The sequence below is a fragment of the Triturus cristatus genome, chromosome 4_1 (genome assembly GCF_964204655.1).
Source record: "Triturus cristatus chromosome 4_1, aTriCri1.1, whole genome shotgun sequence".
In the NCBI taxonomy this organism is placed as follows: Eukaryota; Metazoa; Chordata; class Amphibia; order Caudata; family Salamandridae; genus Triturus; species Triturus cristatus.
The window spans coordinates 1,261,256,315-1,261,282,475 of NC_140585.1; the positions used below are offsets into that span (position 1 = coordinate 1,261,256,315).

A 26,161-nucleotide genomic window follows, 5' to 3' on the forward strand; every position below is an offset into this window, starting at 1 on the left:
CCATAGAACCGCAAGTAATAAGCAGCAGCCAGGCAATTGTCAGGAGGTGGAATGTGCGTGGCCTTACGAAGGGTGACTGGACTTACTTGGGCAACAAACACAGAAGCCTTTAAGCACAGAAGAGGCATTATGGTGAAGGGGCTCAGATTTGTGGTCAGTAAAAACACTAGTCCTTACTTTAAATTACTGAACAAATGAACAAAGTGGGCAGAAATAAAATGTAATTAGTAATTAATGGCCGACCCCTTCCAATAAATTAAGGACTTCTATTTAGCCACCGTTTAATGAAAAATATAAATGAAATGTATTTAAGAAAACGTACACGAGCTCCACCTTGGAGGGGTAGTTAAAAAATGCAGCGTGCAATCAGTTATAGAATCCGGAGGTGCGTCATAAAGTTAGAGATCTTTCTCACACAATTGCATATTAAAATCAGCCATGAGAATGATGGAAAAGTAAACATTGGTGGCACACTTAAAAGTAAGCAGAAAAGATCTCAACGAGTCGATAACGCCAGAATTGTGTTTGTTAAAATTATTGTAAAAATTAACAACTAATGTCTTCTTATGATGCTCAAAATGTAGTAGAGTGGCAGAAAGATTAGACGAGCAAGTACAAACCATTAAATCTCTATACCAGTCTTTGTGCGATAGGATGCTGCAGGGTGTAAGAATAATACAGCTCCTTAGATATCTCCAAGGGTTAAGTACCCTGCGGCGGGGGCCTGCGGGCAGTTTCTTTGCCTCCTGCGCGGACCCGCTTAGCCCATCCTGCTTATCATGCTAGTAAAACTATGCACGGTGGCGCAGCTATTACAACTTGTCTAGATAGAAGACTTCTGCCAACACTGTCTCTCTTGCTCGTGACATTTCGCGCTCTGTTACTTGTGGTTTTATTTTTGTGTTATTAAATTGAACTACAAGTACCAGAATGCAACGAAGAACCCGTGGCTGGTAGTGGGCTTGTGACTGAAAGCCAGCTACTAATAGCACGTGTTATCGGTCGGGCAGGTGTCGTAGACAGATTTTAGACAGGGTGGTCATTTATGCAACAATGGTGCAGACACACGCAAATTGGTTTAATCTGAAGCAAACGCCTGCAACTACATTCAAAACGATAAAAGCACTCAAGCTGGTGCAAGCAACCAGCACCAGAGGCAAAGACATTGAAAAAGTCACAAAAATCTTTCACAATGTGGCAAACTCAGAGAGGAACCGCTCTCCCCCATCAAAATGTCAGACTCCTGATTATAAGGGGACTGCTGCATGATAACACAAGCATTGGCCGCACAACACGGGAAGCTTGTAGTAAAGTAAAAACAAAAAAAAGACGCTAGTGATGCGTGCGTGCAGCAGCACGAAAAAGTGAAAGTGATCGCGCTGGAAGGGAGGCAGATGGCGGCTGTGTGCGTGAACGCAAGCGCTAGGCCACCAAATGCCTGTGGCAGCACTGTGAAAACCCCGATACTAAATGTCTCCCAGAGCAGCGCAAGCGTTGGCTCAGTGAGACCTAAAAAGGAAAGAGTCAAAACATTTGACATTCCTCAAATAATTTTTAAACTAAATTATCACTGAATGTGTTTTTGATTGATCTTGCTTATCACACATATTCATTATGCATTTTTCAGAATAAAACGACATGCCAGAAACCTGGATTTGTTACATGTTCAACAACAAATGTCTCCAAACTGAAATGAAATGAAAAAAGGGTCTATGCACTGGAAGACATGATCCATACAACAATAGTATGTCCTGTACTTATTGTCATTAGCATATCCTGTGTGCTTTTTAATTGGCAGAGGTTCTCTTTCCATTTTTCAGCTATCTTGTTTGGCCCATGCTCAAATGATTTACGCAGAAGTTGGCAAATTCACTGTATGCTCACAATCCATTATACTCTTGTAATAATTCCATTGCTGGTATTATCAGTGTGACTAAATAAGATATCACATATTTATTTAAAGATAACCCTTCTTTTGCACGCACTTAAAGGAATTATATTAATGCGTTAAACTATTCCTGAAGGTCCCGTTCGGGAAGTTTTTTCTTGTGTGGTTAATTTAAACCATACCAATAAGCAAACACGACAAAACAGCGTTCTTGTTAACATACATAAACAGTTCATCTTCTGTGAAAACAGTCAAATGATATATTTCTCCAGTATTGGGGTATCTTTCATAGATTCACATGCCTGAATCATTCCCCGTCGTCGGAGTGGGAGTCCCACGGTACATAAAAAAGCAATAAATATGCACAGAATAACCATACCATGGGTAACATAGAACCAGGAAGTAAAGTAGCTAGAAACTAAAAGGAAAAACCTTTCACCTGTATGACTCGTCCAAGTCATTATATATAGTCCAAACTACAGCCAATCAGGTGACAGCACCCTCCAGAATGTTCTCCTCAGAGGCTCAGGCGCTCAGATTTTCTACAGCACGAAGTGTGAAGGGAGTCTCCCTGAGCTCTGCTCAGTACTTTGACATTTTCTTCAGGAATTCTTCAGTTCATGATGTCTTCTTCAAAGAAATCTCTCTTTCGACCTTGTGAATCTTGTGGGAAGCTCCGGCTGTTTTCTGAGGACCCCCACAAGAAATGCATTTACTGCTTATATCCTGATCACCAGGTGAGAGACTGCAAGATCTGCAGAACCTTCCCTCCAAAAACTCTCAGGGACAGAGAGGGACGTCTACTTCTGTGGCTACAGAAGATTAAAGGTCAAGACAACCCCTTATCTGAAGTGGGGAGTATTGCCTCTAGTAAGACTTCGTCCTCTAGGAAGAGGGTTGCTGAGGAGGATTTATCTTCTCCTGGGGCTAAGGTGTTGAAAAAACCGCACACCTCTAAGAGTGCTGACCTGCCTTCCACTTCAAAAAAGGCTCCTCCACCTTCAAAGAGTAAACCTCTGCCTACTACGCCCCCGAGAAAAACTGCGAAGTCTCTGCCTTCAAAACGAAGCCTACCGTCGACGCTACGACGACGTCCACTGTTACCTTCTCGTCGCCGAGACCTCATATGGTTGTCATCGGCATCCTCTCCGTCGACGCTGGTATCCGTCGCCGTGAAACCAATTTCGTCGACGAGGGAAGTGAAATCTACCGTCGACGCCCCTTCAAAGATTAGAAGGATCTCGTCGACGGCTGCCTCGTCGTCGAAGGCTGCCTCGTCGACGATTACTTTATTGACACCAGCTTCGTCGATGCTACAGTTATCTTCATGCACAGCATTGCAGGCTTGGTCCGCGTCTACGGCCAAGACATGTTCTACATCGTCTACGATGTCTGCGAAGTTTCCTACATTGACAACAGCACCTTCCTTGCTGCAAAGACGTGTATCTTCAGTGGAGGCCCTCTCTCCACTTCATATTTCCCCTGCTAAGGTTCCTCTGTAGTTACCTGAACAGTTGCTGGATTATGGAGAGGATGATGAGGAGTCCGATGAGGACGATAGGTTTCGCACTGCCAGGAGCCCTTCTGAGTGTCTCATTAAATATCAGGAGGAGGATCACGATGATAATCCTTCCCCAGAGACTGTTTGTCCCGCTCCAGATACTATCCCTACGGCCCAAATGCCTTTGGCTCTACTACATAATCTACAATTCATGTTGGATGATTATTATCGCCGTTTCCCTCCATCTGAATCCGGCTTCTTCTGTACCACCAACACCAGTTCCTCAGTCTTCCTCTTCTGCTTTGAGGTCACCCAGACCAACTTCTCCGGTACCTTCTCGTCATTCTCATGATGCTAACACCACGGACGATGATAGGGAGGAAGGAGAATTGGATGACAGATTGCTTCTTATGGAGTGGGACGATTACCAGATACAAACTCCGTCTCCTATTACTCCGGCTCTCATCGATTCTCCTCCAGTTGACATCAGAGGTTTTCATCTTCTGATGGAAAGGGCAACACAAAGGTTCCTCCTTCCTATGGAAACAAAGAAGGAGGATTGTTTCCTATATGACTTTAAAGATCAACCGAGGAAACAAGTACGGACTATACCAATCATTGACTTCATTTGGCAGGAAGGACTAAAGGTCATGAAAGCTCCTGCTTCTATCCTGCGGTCCTGCCCCGCCTCAACAAGAAATACAAGGCACCAGACAATTCGCCAGCATGCCTCATAGGTCAGCCAAAGGCTGATTCTGTTATCGCCCAAGCAGCGCAACGACGAGCAAGAAATCTCTCCTTTCCGATTGCAGCTCCTCCGGATCGGGATGGCAGACGCTTGGACGCTATTGGTAAAAAGGTTTCCACCATGGCAGCGACTACCGTCCGTGCTGCTAACTCTCTGGCCATCTTAGCACAATACGACAGGCAGATGTGGTCAGACATTTCTCCCTACATCGACATGTTGCCTGAACCATCTAAAGCAGAAGCACTAAAGATCCTGCAGGAGGGGGAACGTATCTCTGCTGAGATTATAGATTCGGCTGTGGATGTTGCGTCTACAGGTTTTCGGCAACTAGCAGGGGCCGCAGTCCTACGGCAGCAAGGCTGGTTGAAATCCACTTCATTTTGCCTGGAGGTTAAGGCAAAAATAATTGATATGCCGTTTGATGGCGAATCTTTGTTTGGTCAGCATGTGGACGAGGCCCTCCAGGCCATTAAAAAGGATACTGAGACAGCAAGATCTCTCGAACTCTCCAGTTTCAGAAGCCGCCTTTTCGTGGCGTTAAGGGGCGTGTGTAGTCGAGGAGGTTATAATCAAAAAAGACTGTACCAATCCTACCAAAGTAACCAACGCTGCTCTTCTCAACGCCAACAACCTCACAGACAACCAAATACCTTTTATTCACAAAACAGGAGAAAGTCTACATACCACGGACGTGATGCGTCTAAAAAATAGTGCCACCTGCCACCTGTTCTACCGCCTACCCCTTTAAAAGTTGGAGGAAGAATCTCCCAATTTTACTCGAATTGGTCCGCCATAACATCAGTCAAGTGGGTCTTGGACATTGTGGCCAGAGGCCATGTTCTAGAGTTCGTAAAGATTCCTCCAATTTCTCCTCCCAAAGGCCCACCTCCAGCTCATCTCACGGTGCTTTTTCCCGGTTTTTATTCACGGTTTTTCCTGATCAAGAAGAAATCGGGGGAATGGCGCCCCATTCTAGATCTTAGCTCCCTCAACAAATATCTAAAAAAGTTATCATTCCGGATGTTGTCACTTCAAAAAATCCTTCAACTCCTTACTGCGAGGGATCACACGGCCTCCCTCGATCTCCAAGACGCGCATTTCCATGTACCAATTTTACCCAGACAAAGTTCTTGCGGTTCAGAGTGGCTGGCAGGGACTTCCAGTTCAAAGTCCTTCCTTTCGGACTACGTTCCGCACCCTGTGTTTTTACCAAGGTTCTAGCACCGGTAGCCGCACACCTTCGTCTGGAAGGAATTCAAATTTTTCCATATCCAAACGACTGCCTTATAAAGGCGAATTCTTTCACAGTCGCGAACGCCCACATTCAGAGAGGTTTGTCCTTTTTCCGATCTCTGGGCCTCTCCATCAATTTCGACAAGTCTCATCTCATTCCATCGCAAAGAAGAACGTTCTTGGGAGCCACCATAGACACTCGGCTGACACAAGCCTTTGTCTCAGAAGAACGGCAACAAAACATTTGCAAACTTGCCCAGCTACTGCGATCAAAAAGGTGCCTTTCAGTCCGGCAGTTTATATCATTTCTGGGGATGCTTTCTTCCTGCATTCCTTTAGTCCCCAACTGTCGTCTCAGAATGAGACCCCCTGCAAGAGGAACTCCACAACCAATGGTTACAGATTTTGGGGTCCTTCGACGATCTCATCCACATCACTCCCCGGATTCGGGAAACCTTACTCTGGTTGACGTGCAAGAGAAACGTGGCAGCAGACTGCGCATTCCTAACGGAAGCTCCAAGTTTTGTCATCACCACGGATGCCTCCCGCGAAGGGTGGGGTGCACACCTTCAAGGGCTGACGGTCAGCTGCAAATGGAACGTTCAGCAGCGGAAGTGGCATATCAACCTTCTAGAATTGCTAGCTATCTTCCTGGCCCTAAAATCTTTTCGCACCATCATTCTCGGGGGCATCAGTATTGATCCGGACGGACAACACAAGTATGCACTACTTGAACAAACAAGGAGGAACGAGGTCCGCCCTCCTGTCTCAACAAGCCCAGCAAATTTGGGATTGGGCGATCCGACACCGGATCAGCCTATCGACGATCCATGTTCCGGGAGTTTCCAATGTCCTCGTGGATTCCCTCAGCAGGTCAACGGTTTCCAATCATGAGTGGGAGCTGCATCAACCAACGTTGGATCGAATTTTTCAGGAGTGGGGTCGACCCAATCTGGACCTGTTTGCGACCAGTCAGAACCGCAAATGGCCATTCTTCGCAGGCTGGCTTCCCCACAAAGGATCGTGCAGGAATGCGTTTTTGATGAATTGGTCGCAGATCTATGCTTACGCCTTTCCACCGATATCGTTGGTTCCCAGGGTTCTCCGAAAAATGAAGAAGGAGCCTTGTCGCCTAATACTCATTGCTCCCGGGTGGCCTCGCCAATACTGGTTTACCGTACTCCTCCTTCTCTCCGAATGTGATCCCATTCAGTTTCAACCAATACCGAACCTTCTATCCATTCAGAACGGACAGATCTGCCACCCGGACCCTGCATCTCTGAAATTAGCGGCCTGGCGCCTGAACACCTTGAATTTGCTCATTTAGACATTCCTGCGGACTGTAAGGAAGTCTTAGCCAATGCTAGAGCGCCTTCCACTATTAAGACGTACAGGCTTAAATGGAAGTGATTTTGTCTGTGGTGTCAAGCCGCCAACATTCATCCAATCCATTCAAAACCGGAGCAGATTCTGCCCTTCTTTTTGCATTTGGCAAGATCAGGCCTTTCCCATTCTACTATTAAAGTATTTTTAGCGGCTATTTCAAGATTTCGACAAGCTGGTTCCAACTCTCTGTATTCTGCTAGGATCATTCAGCAGTTCTTCAAAGGATTGTTTTGAATGTTTCCTCCCATCTGCCGTCCACCTCCATCCTGGCATCTTAACGTGGTGCTTGCACAGCTTATGCGACACCCTTTTGAACCTATTCATAGGGTGGACTTGAAGTTTCTGTCTTGGAAGGTGGCTCTGCTGTTGGCTTTAACATCAGCTAGGCGGGTCAGTGACAGTCAAGCCTTCACTATTAAACCGCCTTTCCTTCAATTCACCTCGAACTCGGTAGTGCTACGCACTAACCCCAGTTTTATGCCTGAAATACCTTCGGACTTCCATCTAAACAAACCGATCATTTTAAAGACTTTCTTTCCTAATCCTCAATCACCTGCGGAAAGAACTTTGCATACCCTTGACGTCAAGAGATGTCTGAAATTCTATTTACAACGGACTTCTTCAATCCAAAAATCTGATCAGCTGTTTGTGGCCTATGGTAAGATGCGCCAGGGACACGCAATATCCAAACAGACCATAGCTCGTTGGATTTCTGCTGCAATTTGTTTCTGTCATTAGCAAGCAGGAAGACCATTACAAACCACTCCGAGAGCGCATTCTACTAGAGCAATTTCCTCTTCTACTGCTATCTTTGCTGGTGTGCCTCTTCATCAAATCTGCAGAGCTGCAACGTGGTCCAGCAGGCACACCTTTACTAAGCACTACTGTTTGGAAGCTGCCAGTAATGCAGATACGTCTGTGGGACAAGCGGTTCTCCGTAATCCTTTTAAATAAGGTGAGCCTCTGTTCTTCCCTCCTCCTCTTTAGTATTTCTCAGATACATATCATCTATGATTGTGTATTTTTATCTAGTTATATGTGTGTGTATGTGTATATGTGTGTGTATATATATATATATATATATATATATATGTATGTATATATATATATTCACTGAAAAAACCATAGGTTTCACACATGTTATAGTTAGCGGAAATTTTACTGATAAAAAACCAATGAAATTCCCCCGTTATAGTTAGTGCAGGCAACTATAACTCACGCGACCGCAATCTTCTGCTGATGCTAATACTGTATTTAGACACTTATTTGCCCATGTCTTCTTCCATACATTTTTAGCTATACATATATTACAAATATTTTTTTTTTCATAAAGACACATATGTCATCAGCAGAAGATTGCGGTCGCGTGAGTTATAGTTGCCTGCACTAACTATAACGGGGGAATTTCATTGGTTTTTTATCAGTAAAATTTCCGCTAACTATAACATGTGTGAAACCTATGGTTTTATCAGTGAATTTGCAAGGTTTTTTAAATGCTAATTTCTAACTATAACGTGTGTGAAACCTATGGTTTTTTCAGTGAATTTGTACGTTTTTTTAAATGCTAAGTTACTTTACGCCATTCGTGGCGTGCGCGCCCACTTAACGCAGTTCGTTCCGTGCGCGCACGGTGCGCTTCGCGCACATTAAGCACGCGGTGCGCTTCGCGCACCCACTTTACGCAGTTAGTGCCGTGCACGCACGGTGGGCACGCGGTGCGCTACGCGCACCGCGTGCCCACGTTACGCTAGATGGGCCATGTACGCACGATGCGCTTCGCGCACCGTGCGCACATGGAGGACATATGATGCACTTCGTTTTGAAAGGTAATATTTTAATTTTTCGTAATTTTTATAAGCCATGCACAAATGGGGTGGAGAGAGTGTGGATAATTTTTTTTTAATTTTTTTTTTTTTTAATATTATAGTTTATCTCATGTGTAATAAGCCATGCACAATTGGTGGCCTTTGCCCACCAATTGCACACGGGGTGGGGAGAGTGTGGATAATTTTTTTTTTAAATATTTTTTTACCGTACGCGTACGGTAAGCGTAATCGGCGAAATTAGCGAAAAAATAAAAATTCCGTTTTTGGCCTTGGGGGATCTTTGGGGACTCCCTCAACATGGCTGTGTGTGGGAGCTGTCTAAACAGCCCCTTTACATGTTTTTGGGCTTTATATTTCTACATCACTCTCAGTGCGAGAGAGAAAATGGCGGCCGCCGCTTCCTGGTTTCGGTCGATTCGAATGTTTACTAAGATCTAAGAGCCAATCAGAATCGCGCTCGCGCACGCCACCGTACGCGTACCGTAAGCGCGCCGTAAGCTGGCTCAGATATATATATTGATTTAAAGGCTATTTTCTCAGAATCTACTGAACAGATTTACACCAAACCTACAAAAGGCACTTCCTTGACCTGAGGACTACCTCTCTGCCAAATTTCTAGTAATTCTGTTCAGCCATTCGGGCTGTAGCCCTGTCTAAAGGTCCTATGGAAAAATGCATGGGAAAAACGCGTTTTGGGACCCCCCTTTTATCTCAGCCCCCGCTTGACGAATCCCCCCGAGACTTTCAGGGTAGGAGCGGAGCGTAGCGCCCCACCTATTTTGAAAAATTCGCGAGGATTCGTCGACCGGCGCCAAAGTTATTCAAAATAGAATGTTGCGGATTTCCTATGGAAACGTGGTCCTAACTATAACTACCTACTGGCGACCGCCAGTAGGTAATATATATGTATATGTTCTTGCATAATGTCTCTATGTACATATGCTTTATTATGTATATGATATCACGAGCATTATTATGGATGTACTGCTTTCTACTCTGATTCAGGCATGTGAATCTATGAAAGATACCCCAATACTGGAGAAGAACAAAAGTTACTTACCTGTAATCTGTAGTTCTCCAGTATTGGTATCTTTCATAGATTCACATGCAACACACCCACCTCCCCTCAGAGGCTCTTTTATGCTCTTTTCACTATGGATCACACTTGTGCGAGAAAATCTGAGAGCCTGAGCCTCTGAGGAGAATATTTGGGAGGGTGCTGTTGCTTGATTGGCTGTAGTTTGGACTATATATACTGATTTAGACAAGTCATACAGGTGAAAGTTTGTTCCATTTAGTTTCTAACTACTTTAATTCCTGGTTCTATGTTACCTATGGTATGGTTATTATGTGCATATTTATTGCTTTTTTATGTACCGTGGGACTCCCACTCAGCCGACGGGGAATGATTCAGGCATGTGAATCTATTAAAGATACCAATTCTGGAGAACCACAGATTACAGGTAAGAAATGTTGTTCATATGTTAAAATACACAAGCCACCTTACTTATGTACTTTGGTTCATCGGGCCCTCATCTTCCCCCTCCTACGTATACTTAAAACCAACTCAGTATATTGAACTGTTAGAACCAAAGTGCCATGTGCTTTTTGTAAACCCTATCAATTCTCGTTAGTGCAATATACAACATTTAGACTTTTTCGAAGGCTACCTGTTGCAAACATTTACAGAATACATTATTAGGTACAAGGTACATCTGAAAGAAATGTACATGCTAAAATACACAGGCGATTTATCTTCATTCAGCCTCAAATCTATTTCAATGTACAACTTTCAGAAGTATCCCTGTGCCTCTTGTAGTATGGCAAATTTGAACTAAAAATAGCCACCTCACTTATGTTTCGTGGAAAATTGGGCCCTCAAATTCATCCTCAGACACATATTTGAAACAAACTCAATGTGTCATATGCTTATGTAAAAATATTGATTATCGGAAGTGCAACATACATTCAAGCTCTTTCTTAGTCCTCTTCCAAAATTACAGGATATATTAAGTGCCATGTATATAAAGCCCAGAATGTTATAAGTAATGTATTATTCCTACAATGTGTCAATCATGCCCCCAGTCCCAGACATTGGGTATGACCCTTAACTGTGATCAAAAGGACATTGATACTTTGGACATAGGGGGCTGCATAAAGCCGAATTCATATTCTGCGGTTCAGCTATTACTAAATCCAGATATTTAAGCAGTTGACAATTTAGCTGTTGATCAGTGCCCTGCAAACAAACATTAATTTGCTTCATTAATAGAATTAAAGCATGGGTGAAGAAACATTCTTTTAAGATGCAGAAGGTGCAAGGAACTCCTGGCAATATCCACACCCTTTACAACATTGGCATAAGACATTGAATTTCCAGGATGCCAAAGCTCTGAGTGGCAACAGCAAAAACCTCAATCTAATGTACTTATCTTGTGTACCTTCTTTCATGTTAAAAGCGATGCAAGGTTGGGGAGATGGCGAGGTGCAATTTGATGTGGGAGGCTTTGTTCTGGGTAATTTGCCCAGTACCCCGATATTCTGCTTATATGAGCTTTGCTTGGATTTTGAAAGGTGATATGCAATAAGGTTGTACCAACAATTAAATGGAATTTTCTTAGACTTTCCCCAAGGTAGGGAATGCCATTGTCAGTGCATAATTTATGATTAGTTTCCAACTTTTTCAGGATCAAATATTTTAATTATTCCACAGGCGCCTTCCTTAGTCTACAGCAATATTTGATGAATTGTAGGTCTGATGCATGTGGTTGGTTAATCATGTCACGGTCCGACCGAGTTGAAAGTCTTAAAGTGTATTATCCCCACTTTTATTAATTATCCAATTCTAAATATACACTGATTTTTCCCATATAACAATTGGGATCATTAAAAAGGTCCGGAACAGATTGGCAACCCTCAGTGGAGTATACATATTAATTCTGTAGATTTGATATTTCTGACATATGGTTTTCCATATCAGATATGCCATTCTAGCTTTTTGGAATATTAACCCTTTTAAGTAACTAGGGTCAAGAAATTTGAGAAATGTGCCACCAGGAAGTGGTCCAAAACTAATCTGACACATTTTTAAATACTGTGATTCTGGGGCAGCAAATATTGGGCAATATATTTTTTGTAACTTAACTGCCAAATAATGGGACTTGAAATCTGTCTCACCGCCCTTTTAATACTGGAAATTAGATGAAAAAAAAACCAATTGCTTTTCCTGTTCTTTGGTAGGTCCACAAGAATTGCCCAGTTGCAGATTTGTGTTTCTTAAAACAAAAATCAATCAAGTGAGGTGATGGTCCGGAGGTGAGTGGGGAGGCTGTTCTGAGTCTTTTCTGTGATGTGGCAGAAGGAGCGCCCTCCACTTTTTGCTTCGGTAGATGCGGGGAGTATGGGCAAGTGAAAGGGAGGTGGAGAGTAGTCTTCTCGATGGTTAGTTGATGTTTAGGCGGGGTTAATGTAGACGGGTCCTTGGTTGTGTAGAGCCTTGTGTGCGTGGGTAAGCAGCTTGAATTGGCATCTCTTCTGTATGTGGAGCCAGTGGACTTTCCTGAGGTGGGGTGTAATGTGGGTTCGTCAGGGAAGGCAGAGAATGAGTCTGGCTGTGGCATTCTCTATGGTCTGAAAACCCTGTAGAAGATGTGTAGCGATTCATACGCAGAGGACATCCCTGTAGTCCAGTCAGCTGACGATGAGGGCTTGTCACTGTGTTTCTCGTGTGTAGGGGTAGCCACTTGAAGATCTTACGTAGCATGTGCAGAGTGAGGAAGGAGACGGCGTCGATCTGTGATTTCATGGCGAACTTGTTGTGAATGATTATTCCGATGTTTCTGGCATGGTTGGAGGCAGTGGGTACAGGTCCTAGGTCCGATGGCCACCTGGAGTCGTTCCATGTGTTGCTGCTGTTGCCAAAGATCAGTAATTCCGTCTTGTCTGTGTTCAGCTGCATGCAGTTGTTCTTCATCCACTGGCGACGTTTGTCATGCATCTGTGGAAGTGGGTTCTGGTTGTGGTGTCGTCTGTGAGTGAGGATGAGTGGGTGTCGTCTGCTCAGGAAATTATTTTGAGACTGTGGGATCTGTCAATGTTGGCCAGCGGGGTTATATATGCTTTGAAGAACGTGGTGCTGAGGGATTGAGCCCTGGGGGATACCGCAAATGATCTCCTTGGGTTCAGAGGTGAAAGGTGGGAGGTGGATCCTCTGTTCTTCCGGTGAAAAAGGAGGTGATCTGAGCGAAAAAGAGTTGTGTGCAAATAATGGGATAGATAGGAATAGACCTAAAAATTGGGAAGTACAGTCATTATAATTATATTACATCTATCCAGCAATGTCATAGGTAATTTCTGCCAGTTGTGAAGCTTAGTAATATATTGTCTCAGACAAGATCTAAAATTCATTTGTATAATTGTCCCACTAGTCTGCATATCATATCTCCCGAATTTATTGCTTCCATAACTATACACTGATCAGACTTGCATTCTGAATAATTTATAGTCATTTGTGCCTTATGACTTCAATTTATATTCAGCAGAAACACTGCCACATTTTCCAGCAATAGTTATTATTATATTCATAGTCTGTAAAACTTAAGGAGAATAGATTGCCTCGACTTCTGCATATGCAGATATCGTCATGCTTACCCATTCAATTCAGCTGGCTTTAATTTTGGATTCTAAAACAGATGTCTAGTATAGGGGTTCTAAATAAATAGGGAAGAACATTGGAGAGATGCTGCTGCCCTGCTCCTAACCACTGTAATATTTATGGAGTCTGTGCAATACCTGTATTTGCTCAATAAATTGTTTAGGGACTCTTATTTGGTTAATATTTGGCCAATAGAAATATCCATGAGACTCGATCAAATGCTTTTTCAGCATCAAGCAAATTTGGGTCAGTCCAATATCACAGCGTATTGGATGTGGTAAACATTTCTATTGCCTTATATATGTGTACAGTATTGTCCCGGCTGGGTATAAAGCTATGTTGTTCATTATTGACTACTTTAGTTATCACTTGAGATAATCTACAATCCAGTACTTTGGAATAAATTCTGCCATATCTGTTAATCAAAGATGAACCACATTAATTCACCAATTTCCTCTTCTATGAAAAAAACCCTGCTATTTTTACACAATTCCAATAAGTTGGTAGTGCATGTCTGTAATCTACACCTTTGGCAATCTTTAACAGTATTGTGGTGAAAATTTGATTAAATGTTTTATAGAATTAATTAGGAATACAGTCCTCTCCTGCTGCTTTCCCTGTTGGTAAGGCCCTAATATCCTGCCTGGTTTCTTCTAATGTTATCCTGGCTTCTAGTTTGCTCTGTATGTCGAAGACTAAGTCGGGCACATTACTATTTTGTATGTATGAGCCCACCCCATTTTGTTCACTGTCATTATCTTCTGTTTATATTTTCTCCTAAAAGTTCCTGAACTGTGCCAGTTTATTATCGGGGTCTCTCAGTAGATTATCTAGTTTATTCTTGACCTACAGTATCACTAATGCATTTTTTCCCTTGTCTTATATACTAGAAGACCAACTGGTTCCCCAAACTCTAATTCTCTTCTCTCAGTGCCAGAAAAAAACTGTTGCTTATTTCACTTCTAATTTCTGGCCTCAGGGCAAGCAATTGTCTATAAATTATGTTCCTGTCGTCTGCGGAGGATCGAATGTCTGACGCATGCTGCCACTCAAGAAACCTTTATCTGTTCACTTTTTCTGGTTTTCTCTGTTCTGTTGCTTTCTTCTCAAGACAAATTGGGTAGTACCATCTCTGATGCACACCTTGAAGGCATCCCGTACAATGTTCAGTTTGGCAGTACCAACATTTAAATGTAGAAATTCCACCATAGTTCTTGTCATGCACCCTTGGAATGTGTGTCAATAGCGATCGATCAAAAGTTTATCTGAACAATATTTATATCGAACCCCGATTCTTTAATCTGGCATTTGTTAGAAGTACATTGTGGTCTGAAATAATCATTGTGCCTAGTTGAATTTCAACTTAATTTAATATTCTTCTTGATGGAAATGCTATACCGATGCAGGAATGTTTAGAAGCCCTGTTTGTGTGGATTAACAAATTTCCAAATGTCCTGCCAAAAACCTTACAAATCCTTTTTATGGTATTCCTGGCTTTATTCGTGCACTGCTATTTGTAGCATCTATTTTTTGATCCCTTTTATAGCTGAAGTCCCCAAACAGGACAGTCTAACTTTGCTGTTCCGTTAGCTCCATGACAGATAAATAGTCCAGTACTTTTGGATTGTCTGTATTTGGACCATAAAAACCACAGACAGTTACTCAGTCCCTATAAGAATTAACGTTATAGCCTTCGTGCCTTGTTAATCTGCTTTTGTCTTCTTTACTTTGGTCTTTTTGCTTCTCACCCATTTGTTGATAAGTGTGAGTGATTACAGAGTATCCTAACTGTTTACGCCAGGAAATATCTTCATAAGCTATGTGTTTCAATTAAGCAAATAATATCAGCTCTGCACGTGTGCCGATTTGTGTGCACTGTCTAAACCACTCGCATCCAGTTAACAATACTTGACTCATTTTCCACAGTTTTCTTCTCCGATTGCTTTGTATATCATTGTGCCATACCACGTCCAACTTGTATGCCCTGGTGTATCACCTTGATGATCATATTCATGTCTCTCTGCAGCCAATAGGTTTTCCCCTGTCCCTCTTTCTTCAGTTTTAGAACATGCTGTCCTCTTGTTTCACTTCCACCCACATGAGCCTCTTTCACCATACCCTTCACATCCTCCATACACCACTTTGTGAGGAAAATGAACACCAGATGTGCCATCAAGAATGGCACAGTTGCTAACCCTTCCCGTCTTAACCCCACTTAAACTTGGAAGTGAATCCATTTACTCGAAATGTAGATAATCTCTTATTTGTATTCCTGTCTTTGGCTTTAGAGAATACTTCTTGACGTAAAATGACATTTCATATGTAAATTAGCGGTGATCTTGGGTTTTCAGTCTTCTCTTCCCTTCTCCTAAATGGGAAGCGATGTGCCTGCTGTATTTGGCATCAAAGTCCCAGTCAGAGGAGTCTGGGAATGCCTTACGGAAGAGGTCAACAATGAGCTGTCGTTAATCTTTCCCTCCAATCCTTCTTTGATACCTAGGATGTGTAGGTTATTCCGCCATTGCAGATTATCTTGGTTTTACATTTTAAGCTTAAGCTATTGAAGTGTACTGTCTAGCTCCGACATCAACTCATGAATTTTCACAGTAGACTCTTCTGGTTCTGACCTTCGTCGTTCTAGGTGCATGATATGACCTAGAATATCTTCTACCTTCTCAGAGATCGTTTGGACACAATTGTGTGCCTTTCCCTGATATTATTTGACTTAAGCATAGAGTCATTGTCTCGTTCCTATGTATTTGTATCAATTGATCTATCACAGACAAAGTGGGCTCCTCCCTATTAGTTTCAGCAGACACAGGACTAACCATGGTTTGTTAACTGGTCCCCATCTTTTGCTGTTTTGATGTTAATTTTGTCATGATCACTTTCCCTTGTGATATCAACTGTGTGGTTTTATGTAGAAGATGTACCATACTGTCTTTATTCCCATTGTTACCCATGTGAGTAAGTGCCAACTCTGCATTATCCTTTGAAGACTGCTCCTACTTGTGTGTGAATTTGTATTACTTACTGTTTGTTACCTTTCTTGCTATCGCTCTTTGGAGGTGCTGCCTTCTTCCCCCCCCCCCCCCCCCCCTTTTTTTGCTTACCCCCAAACAGTGGTCAGAGTTCCTTGTGTATCTTCAATCTAGCCAACTGACTTTGAGCTTTGAGTCTTGCCCCCTACCCATCCGTGTTCTGATATCATGACAGTTTTTTATTTTTGCCATCTAGAGGCCTCTATCACTCATTGTGGTTGTATGACGCAACCACGCAAGCCTAAATCACATGTCCCTTAACAACTCGGGCAGAAGAACAAATAAGTCTCAACCACGCAATTCTTTAACTCAAAAGTCTTTACAAAGACTTTCCTTAGGGAAAGTGCTAGACTTTGGAACAGTATAATTTCCTGTTCCAACTCCAGTCCGCGCAACAGTAGGGAAAGCATTAGACTTTAAAGTCCAACGGCGCTTTACCAATGTAACGACATGCGTGGTAAAGGCGCATTTGTTGTTACGACAGCGCTGCAAACGCAAAACGTGGATCAGCCGTTGGAGTGATTGCTGTTTCCCTTCCATGGTTGTCGCAATCCCTGGTTCCTTAACGTCAGTCCCCTCACATATACTGATTTCTGCATCATTTTCATGAGCCAAACATCGGTCATCAAAGAGGAGGATAACTGTGTATTTCAGCACTTATTGTTTTGAAGTGTTCCCATCTTTTAGTGAGTCCAGAATTTTCATACTTAATTCGAGTTGCACTTGTGCACCAGGCATACTCTGTCAGTTGAAGGATACTCCATGTGAGATGAAACTCTGGTTTCGTTTTAGGCAAGATTTTTGCAATTCTAAAGAATTTCCTGTGTTGCAGATGGATATTTTTCTGCCTGTTCGTCACTTGAGAGCACAACAATGCTTACTCTGCCTCATGTGGCTGGGGAAGTGCTTGCTGGCTAGCAATGATCCTGCAGATGCTTTCTCACCAGCGGAGGTATATTCTTGGGGCTTATTATCTTCCGTTCCATCTTCCATACCGCTTGAAGCTGATAACCGTGGGATTGCCAGATCTAGGCAGGCTCTTCCTGGGCCGCTTCTATGGTAGCCGGTTTCTGCAAGAATTTGCGACCTGGCACATTTCTCCTCAACGTCTGCTTACTCCCGGCCATGCAGCCTCTAGTTGCACAGGAGGGCACCATCATGAGACAAGCCTCAATAAGAAAGATTGTGATGCTTGTTGAGAACAGTTCCAATGTGCTTTCCATTTGACTGATCATAGTACATTGGTCACAAGTACTGCAATTTCTTTTCAACAAGCAACCTCTGGCAAGGTTTTTTTTAAAATGCAGTTGTTCCTGTTCTGGTGCTGACAAAGGCGGGAGGCAGGCTAGCTCTTCTGAGTGCTACTAGCCAGCCGTCATCTTTTCCACCTGTTGGAAACGGTGTTGGCCTCTATTTAACGGTTATGCCAGTAATTTTCACTGACCATATCACAACTCGGACTCAGAAGCAGGTCAAAATACAGTAATGTTGGGAAAGTCTTAAGAGGACATTGGCCAATAGAAAAAAGATTGGAACTAAATGAGACTCATGAACGTCAATTCACCAAAATGCCAGGGGTAGCAGAAGTGACAACACACACCCTTTGACCATCAATTTCACTCATTCACATGCTTACACATCTACACACACTTACATAAACGCTCACTCACCCGCAAGCACGCACACAACATACATTTAAAAGCATTTTTTTTTACTCACCTCACCTGCTAGAGAAGATCATATTCCAGCTAATTGTACTCTATTTTTTTATTACACTAATAGTGAATAATGAAACATTGTTAACTATTAGTGTAATAAAAAAAATTGAGAAAACAGAGTGGAGTCCCAAACCACGTCCGTAAGGACGAGCTTCCACTGTGTTCCTTGCACTGATTTTGGCACCTCTTGGGCCAGGTGTCACAAAGGCAGGGTCAGAGCGCGCTAGGGGAAGCCTAAATGACGTCCATGGAAAGACCTGGTATATATACTTTGAAAATAAAGGGGCATAGAGACATGCATAAGAATCCGTGGAGAAGTTGAAATGAGTTAGGTTTGCACTGTACTTAACCATGCTTAAAGTTTTGAATCTTATATTGCATTGGCTTTCATCTGCTTGTGACTAGGGAACATAGACGTTATGGAGCTGCACCAGTACAATGGAGAATACAAAATAATGCAGTGTTTTAGGACTGATGAGAACGACTTAACTTGCAGCACATGGAATGTTTCATGTAGGAGCACCAAGAAAGTAACTTTGTCTGTAAATAAAATACATGCATTGAACAAATCAATAACATAAGTGATGTGTGACTTGGCTCAAATCCTGAGCCCTCTCACATGAAACAAGAGGCTACTGGGCATTGGACCAAGCTAAGCATGGGTTAGACACAGAGGAAATGAGGACTGACAGCAGAATGGCCAAAGGTCATAGATTATGGTTAATGAAGGTTGTACCTGAGAAGCTGTTCAAAGCATTTTTTTTTGTATGTATCCCTTAAGGTTGGTGCTCTAGATTAGCTCGTAACCAAAGGAGATGGGATACACTTGCTAGAATGAGACTGAAGTTAAGTACCTTTCTTGAGAGCTACTGCCCCCCCTTTCTCAGACATTAATTAGCATCTCTCCCACAATTATTGGTTCCACCCCCACTCCGTAGTCTTGTAATCAACACCCAGATCGCCCACCCTCTCACCCCTACTCCCTGTAAGATATTTTGCACACCATTTATCCTCTGTAAGGAGCACTGGTGGTTCTAAGCACTTGCCTTAGGATATACAAATACTTTTGGAAAGTGCTAGTAAATTGAAAGAGGCTGTATAAGGCTACATTTAAACAACTTTTATGTGTGGGCTACTAGAGACTGGAAAGCTATGAACCACAGAAATTCGCTGAGGTTGGTGTAATTTCTCTTATCCGCCCTAGCGCTTTCTGCCATCAGTTTTAAATGTGAAAAGTTATATTATAATCATCCCTGTGCTGGTCCCTTTAAGCAGTCCTGGTTGACGGAAAGCTTGCGATGCTTGCGCTGGTACTGTACTATCAGTACTTGATGCAAAAATCCTCCTTGGTGCTTTACCCATTGGTCTTTTCTCAAGTTAAAATATTCTATATCACTTTACAAAGCTCCTGACCTGAGGCCTCAACTTCGGAGGTTAACTATCCATTAGGAGTGGGTCATAAATTCCACTCCAACGGCAGAGTGAACGGTAAGTTGGTGGGCGCAAGCGAGAATTGGCGTCCCCTAGCACGATTTTTAAGCACTAGAAAGGCACCTGGGTATATTTTCTCAATACAGGCGGTCGCAACCGTTCGCATTGCGAAAGCTGCCGCTAGAGTACAAAATGTACTCGAGCGGCAGCATAGAAGCAGCCCCTCTAGTGTGTTGCATGGTGCCATTCATGCTGATTTTGCAGTGCGAAAAAAGCTTCCAGCACTAAAAGTCAGTGCAAGCCGGCGATGTGCTGATTCCACCCGCTCGTGCAACTGCGTAATCTTGCAGACTTTTTATGTAACTATGGGATTCCATGGAGTGAAATTCCGCGAGTATTGCCCACAACTACTATCAATCACTTTGGAAATGGGGTTCTTCCGTTCCACCGGGAGTGAGGATTGTACAGTGTAGCTGAACATTCCTGAAATTCAAATTAAACATGGCGGAGAGTGCTAGATTTCTTTTTCAGAATACTGTGAGGTTTGGTGGTGTCATAAAGCGCTTTTTCAAGGGAACATGCTTTCTTAATCACATTTTCAATAGCAGTGATGGTTAGTGGGCAGGAAAATGGTTTGTGCTTGATTTGTTACTGTGATTGCCTATTGTGTTGGTACTTTCTAGCTTGTGTAACCAAAGCTTGAGGATAGCTAGTTATGCTCATTCAGGAATACTGTTATGCATTATGTTGCTGCTTTCTTTTCAGCTGTTCAGAAGCTAATTGCAGTCTGTAGGATCCCTGTAGCATGCTTGGAATGACTGTAACCCTAGCCCTTGACACAAGTAGCTACTGTTAAATTCATAGCTCGTGTTGGTCCTCTCAATGTGGTCCTCCAATGTTCTGTCTGTAGATAGGTTTCATTTACCAGGCTGTTCTCCTCATTCCCCTTAGGGGCGGGACCCCCTGGGAGGTCTATAATTGATCCGAGTGGGGGCACCAGTCTCTGACCAAGAGAAGCATCATGCTGATAAAAGTTCTTTGTTTCAAGTTGAACAAGCATTGGCATAGCCAATAGGTCTCGCCTTTGGGACCTTATAAGTGTTTAGCCATGCAACAGTTGCATAACTAAACACTTATAAGGTCCCAAAAGCGAGACCTATTGGCTATGCCAATGCTTGTTTTAACTGCTGCAATCTATTGAAGCCTCACCGAGAACATCAAAGTGGCCGTGCGGCCGCGAAAGGGATCGCGATCAAACATCAAAGCGGCCGCGCGGCCCTGAAAGTGAAAGTAATCGCGGTAAAGTGCGACGCGCGCGCCCGCGCACATGCACTGTAGCTCTAGGCTGGCCTGGTAGCACTTTTTGGAGCCCTCTCAATAAGTCTCGCCAGACCAGCGCATGCGCTGGGTCAGGCGAGACCTAAAAAAACATGAGCATCAGATAGCCATTCTGTAATGGGCTATTACTAACACCTTTTGTCATGTATATACTGGCTGGGAATAGGTGTCAAAAGGGAAAGAACTCCATATATTCCTCAAACCTCCCCCTCCTGTCACTTATGCTAATCACACTGTGGAAACTTATACACTTTATTAAAGCCTGGCTGGCCAGAATTGTATGTTTGGCAATCGTGTATTTGATAGCATTTTTAAAAAGGGTAACTGGACTTAATTGCAATATTTAAATGTTAGACATAGTTAATCATCGCAAATGTATTAGAATAATTGCCAGAATTTCTTGGGGGGGGGGGGGGGGGGGGGGGGGGGGGCAATTTTTTTATTTATATTTTACTGGGGGCCTGGCTTCAAAACGTTTGCTGACCACTGCCTTCGAGGCATATTCCTGCTATGATATAAAATATACTTTTGGACTTTTTTTCCTTTTTTATAAATTCAAGAGGCTGATGGTATTTGTAACTTTAAAATGCAAACTAACTGTCTGTGTCAAAAGAACATCATCCTCCATGTTCTCTGCAGCGTGGCACTCGACAGGGTTGCCCCTATCTCTGCTTCCCTTCGTGTTTTACATGGAACCTATGGCACAAAGTCAGGGAAAACTTGCACGTCTCCAGCATCCGATTTGGCGCTGACAGCCGCACCATCAGGCTGTATGCTGATGACATTATCTTATCGTTGACGGACCCGATGACCTTGCTGCCGTCCCTTCTCGATGAATTGCAGTGTTTGATGAGGTCTCGGAGTTTAAGTAAATCTCCAAAAATCCCAGATTCTGAACCTGTTGGTCACCTCTCGGCGGGAGTCTGCCCCGCGTGCACGTTTTCGATTTGTCTGGGTGAAAGAGACCATGCAGTACTTGGGTATACAGCAAGCTCCCATGCTGCTGAAGATAGTGGTGGTGAACTACAGTGCACTCCTCAACCAGACTAATAACCCTATCCTCGTGGAGTCGCCTGTGACTGGCCACATAGCCACAGTTAAAATGACAGTGCCCCTGCGCAAACTGTTTTGTCTTCCAGACCATTCCATTGACTCCGTCACCCCTTGTGTTGCGCACCCTGCAAGCCGCCATCAATCAGTGCATCTGAAATGGCAAGAAACCGCGCCTACATCTTAAACAACTGTCTTGTACAAAAGGAGAGGGAAGCCTAGGGCTCCCTATGATTGCCTGTTACTTGCAGGCTGCACAACTCCCTTTCATCATAGAGTGGAATCGTCCCCTCTCGGAAAAACATTTTCTTTTATGGCTCAGACGGTCGCTGGTGTTAGTATCTGGTGCGAGGACTGGCTGCCTCGTAAGCACGGTGCCTGGGGGCTGTATTAATTGCCGGTGACCGAATTAATTGCCGGTGACAGACAAGACACTGAAGGTACGGGACTCGTTAGCCCTTAAACATGGTTTGATGACGATCCCTACTCCAATGATGCGGATTATTGACAACCCCGACTTCCCTCCAGTGTGTAACTTAGTTTTTAGCCTATGGCGCGAAAAGGGCTGTAAACAGGTGGGCTCGCCTTATGACACTTCGGGGGTTATCCCCTTTGATTGACTCAAGCAGAACTGCTCTCTTCTTTCATTAGATGCGTTCCTTTACTTGCAGATGAAACAAGGGGGGACTTAGAGAGATACAAACCTGCACACAACATGGCCAGTACGGAGTCGGCCTATAAAGTAGCCTCCTACTGGTATCTCACACCTGCACGAATACACAGATGGAAAAGGATCGCTTGGGGAAATGCTGGCTGGGCTGTGGCCAGACCGGCTCTTCTTTACCTCTTATGGCATTGTCCCAAATTGGCTAGATTCTGGAAGCAGGTCTTAATCGACATTGATTCAGCATTTGAAACTGCTATACCCTGTTTCCCTGCCTATACTCCTATCCAACTCCCTGACCTTTCAGTTACGATCGACCCAGTGTGGCAAATAATCCTCTCGCACTGGGGGACTGCGAAGATCCCGGAACATGTCTCATGTTTACACAAATTATGGTTTACCCAAGCGATGGAGCTTTCGTCACTCACTGGCCAGAACAGGAGGGCCACCTATCCTGATTTGTGGGCCTCTACTATTCGAATCCTTTCAGTAGAATTCAGGTAAGTGACCTGCCCAAAATATTTGCAGATATTGCGCTTACTCCCCAGAGATGATACGGAGGCTACATAGACCCCCCTCTTAGTGTTGGATGTTGATATTTGGCCGCTTGGCGCATACCCCAGCCATTCGTGATAATGTTGGGCGAACCTGGAGCGGAGGAGTGGGGGGGAGGGGGGGAATTGTTTTGTGTATTTCTTCTTACTGTTTTTCTTTTTTCTTTAATGCTTAAAATGGCCCGTTCATCGCTGCCGGAACCAGAGTTGTAGGCATTTAGCTGTGTACTACTTTTTCCAAGTTTTTTTCGCTGCCGTCCGTTGGTTGTAGGCAGAAAGCGGTCTCATCCAAATTGCGGGCTCCATTAAATATAACTGTTCCATAGAATACAAACTAAAATTGCCAGCAGTGTTGAGCGGATTTCTGCTGTTTTAAGAGGTGAAGTAAATGTAGGAAATGTTTTAAACGTTTCCCTGTGAATGTCTTATTCTTCTGGCAGCTGCAAGTAATTTCAGAGAAAGCATGTTTCGCACAACTAGGAGTCCTTTTTGTATGGTAATTACTGCACCTTTTAAAAATATTTTGGGGACAACCTTATGGTTTGTGTGCTCTGTCAAAGCTGAGTGGTTCTGTGGTCTAAGGCAAATGTCATCTTCATCTTGTCTGTTTGATAAAGACTTTTTCTTGCCAATGACAAAGGCTTTTAATTTTCCCCATCTAGTACTACGATGACACCTATCCCACAGTGAAGGAGCAGAAGGCATTTGAGAAGAATATTTACAACAAAACTCACCGGACAGACAGTATGTTTCTTTTGGGGAGTTCTAAGGGGGATGTGGGTGGGATTGAGAAATTATTGCACTGAAACCAAAAAGTTGTCTTCCTCAAGTCCCCCGTTCGCTTTGCACAAGTCTGCGCCCTCATCCGTGAACAGCGAGTGTGGTGTGCGGCTCGCTGAGGGAATACAAGCAGTTGGCAGGCAGTCTCACCGTGGGATTTATGAGCCCCCCTTGGCTCATATAAATGCGGCAGAACATGCTGTGCGACAGCCATTAGTGCAGGTAAATGAAATCTGGAGAGGTGACCGCTCTGCGTTTTAACCTTCCAGTTATTGGTCCTTGGTTATGTGGCATATATACTACATTACAAATCGGTGCCTGTTAGGACGGGGGTCACACTGTGCCCTTGACTCTCCTTTGTTTTATCCACGATTATTAGTTCCTTTGTTTAAAAAAGTTTATATAACAAAACGTGGTTTGAATTGTAGGCTTAACTCACTTTATTACTGCTGTGCAATGCATTGGATCATCTTCAGACGCTGTAAATAGGTGCTATTATTACCCTGCTCATTCGGTCTTGTGTGCATCTAGCCTGTGGCCTCAAACCTATTAACTTCCAGGCTTTCAAAGGATATCTGAAGTAAGCAAAGGTGATCGAGATGTTGGGAGTTATCCAGTGCTGACAACATTTGAAAAACTGTATTGATAACTTACATTATGATCTGCCAATATATCTCCAAACTGACATGCATGATTTACATTATGATCTGCCAATGTATTCTCAAACTAACATACATGATTTACTATTCCAGTTCCACCAATTTATTTCGTTTTTATAAACCCCTGTTCCCATACATGCCAAGTCTTCATTGATTTTCTGTTCCTTCATTTTCCTTTATTCAGGTGAAATTGCGCTCTTGGAGGGGTTAACTGTGGTGTACAAGAGTAGCATAGATTTATATTTCTATGTGATTGGCAGTTCCCATGAAAATGAGGTAAGTTGTTTTGGGTTGCATTTATTGTTTTATAACCTCAACAATCTTGCTTGTGTCAGCAAAGCATGAAGGTTGAGCCTGTCTCAACTTTGGGGAGGTATTCTCCTTTCTCTTGAACAGCAGCAGTTGCATTAATTCATGAATGTTTGCTGGGAGCTTGTTTGGGATTACTCTTTAATCCCAAAAGAATTTCAGGTGTGTCTGTAATATCTCTTTAGAACGGACTGCGATTCCACATTATAGTTAATATAATCACAGTACCGTAGGCCAACCATATGACCTCTCGTTAGAACTCTAAGCCTACCATGTGATCGCATTAAAGCTCATAAGAAAGCCTCTGACACCATCAAGATATCTCGCAGGGGGGGGGCTGCGATAATGTCGTGTAGTTGCTTTTATTTGGCGTTCAGATCCTAAGGAGGTGCTTGAGCGTATTTGCAGATGGGCAGAATGCAGTACGCTTCCGTCCAAGCACTGCCACACAGTGTGTATATCATGTGACTCAAGTAAATTGTGTTTCGATGTTGTACTATTATCATGTTTTTGTTGCTACGCCTTGGCTACTAGTGAAGAAAATGAGTGAGCGATTGGATGCTTAGACGTACAATACTCTAGTACATGGATTGAGTGACAATGTGGGGTAGCAGTGTGTCCCATTTTGGAAATAATATGATGTTGTGTGTTTAGGCAGAGGTTGTGTTGTATATTAGTTTGCTTATGAGTTAAGTGCCAGCGTGTAGTTGCACTTTTGCTCGCAGTGGACCAAAGGGGAAGTCAGTTTCACATGTGTTTGGGCCTTCCAACCTTATCGTAATGAGTTTCATTTTTTTGGTGGGTGTGATCTGCACTCTGCCATCAAACACTTATGGCAGTGACTAGTGCTCATTGTGCGAACATCTTGGGAACAGCCAGGTTTTTACTGTATTCCTGATGATCCGCGTCTTTGTTGGGTGAGGAATCTACAGGTTCTGTAGTAGGGGATCTCTGTGTATAGTCATAATCTAGTGAATAGTCCCGCCCATGTGCGCGGACCCCGGAGCAATAAAAAATAATCTCTAAAAGGTGACAAATCATGCAGACCTGCATACACCTTTAAGAGAGAATTTAATTTAAAGACAGATAATGCAGCCTATACCCACAGGCTACACTGTCCAGTACTTCAACTAGAATTCCACCAAAATCCACAAACAGCACTGCCTGTCCAGTTTTTCTCCCCATAGGAAAAAACCCTGCCTCTACCAGCAAAAGCCTCTGGAATGATAGAGAGGAAGGAGTGGACAGACAAGCCCCATAGGCTGCCATTATGAGGCTTGGAACAGGATACTGTGCCTTTAAGAAAACTTTCCAGTTTTCCAGAACTTTCCCCAGTATCCCAGAATGCCCAGCAGGTCCCATTTACTTTCAGTTCTTTTTT

The 26,161-nt window shown here is 43.3% G+C and overlaps 1 protein-coding gene across 7 annotated transcripts in view; it reads left to right on the forward strand.

Moving 5' to 3' along the window:
- COPZ1 (coat protein complex I subunit zeta 1) overlaps positions 1-26,161 on the forward strand; it is a 906,679-nt gene that overhangs the window by 824,324 nt on the left and 56,194 nt on the right. For all 7 annotated transcript variants that reach the window (XM_085654740.1, XM_085654737.1, XM_085654738.1 and 4 more), the window contains 2 exons: positions 23,695-23,776; positions 24,656-24,747. In XM_085654740.1, the coding sequence (XP_085510866.1) occupies positions 23,695-23,776; positions 24,656-24,747 (174 nt within the window). The remainder of the gene's footprint in view (positions 1-23,694; positions 23,777-24,655; positions 24,748-26,161) is intronic.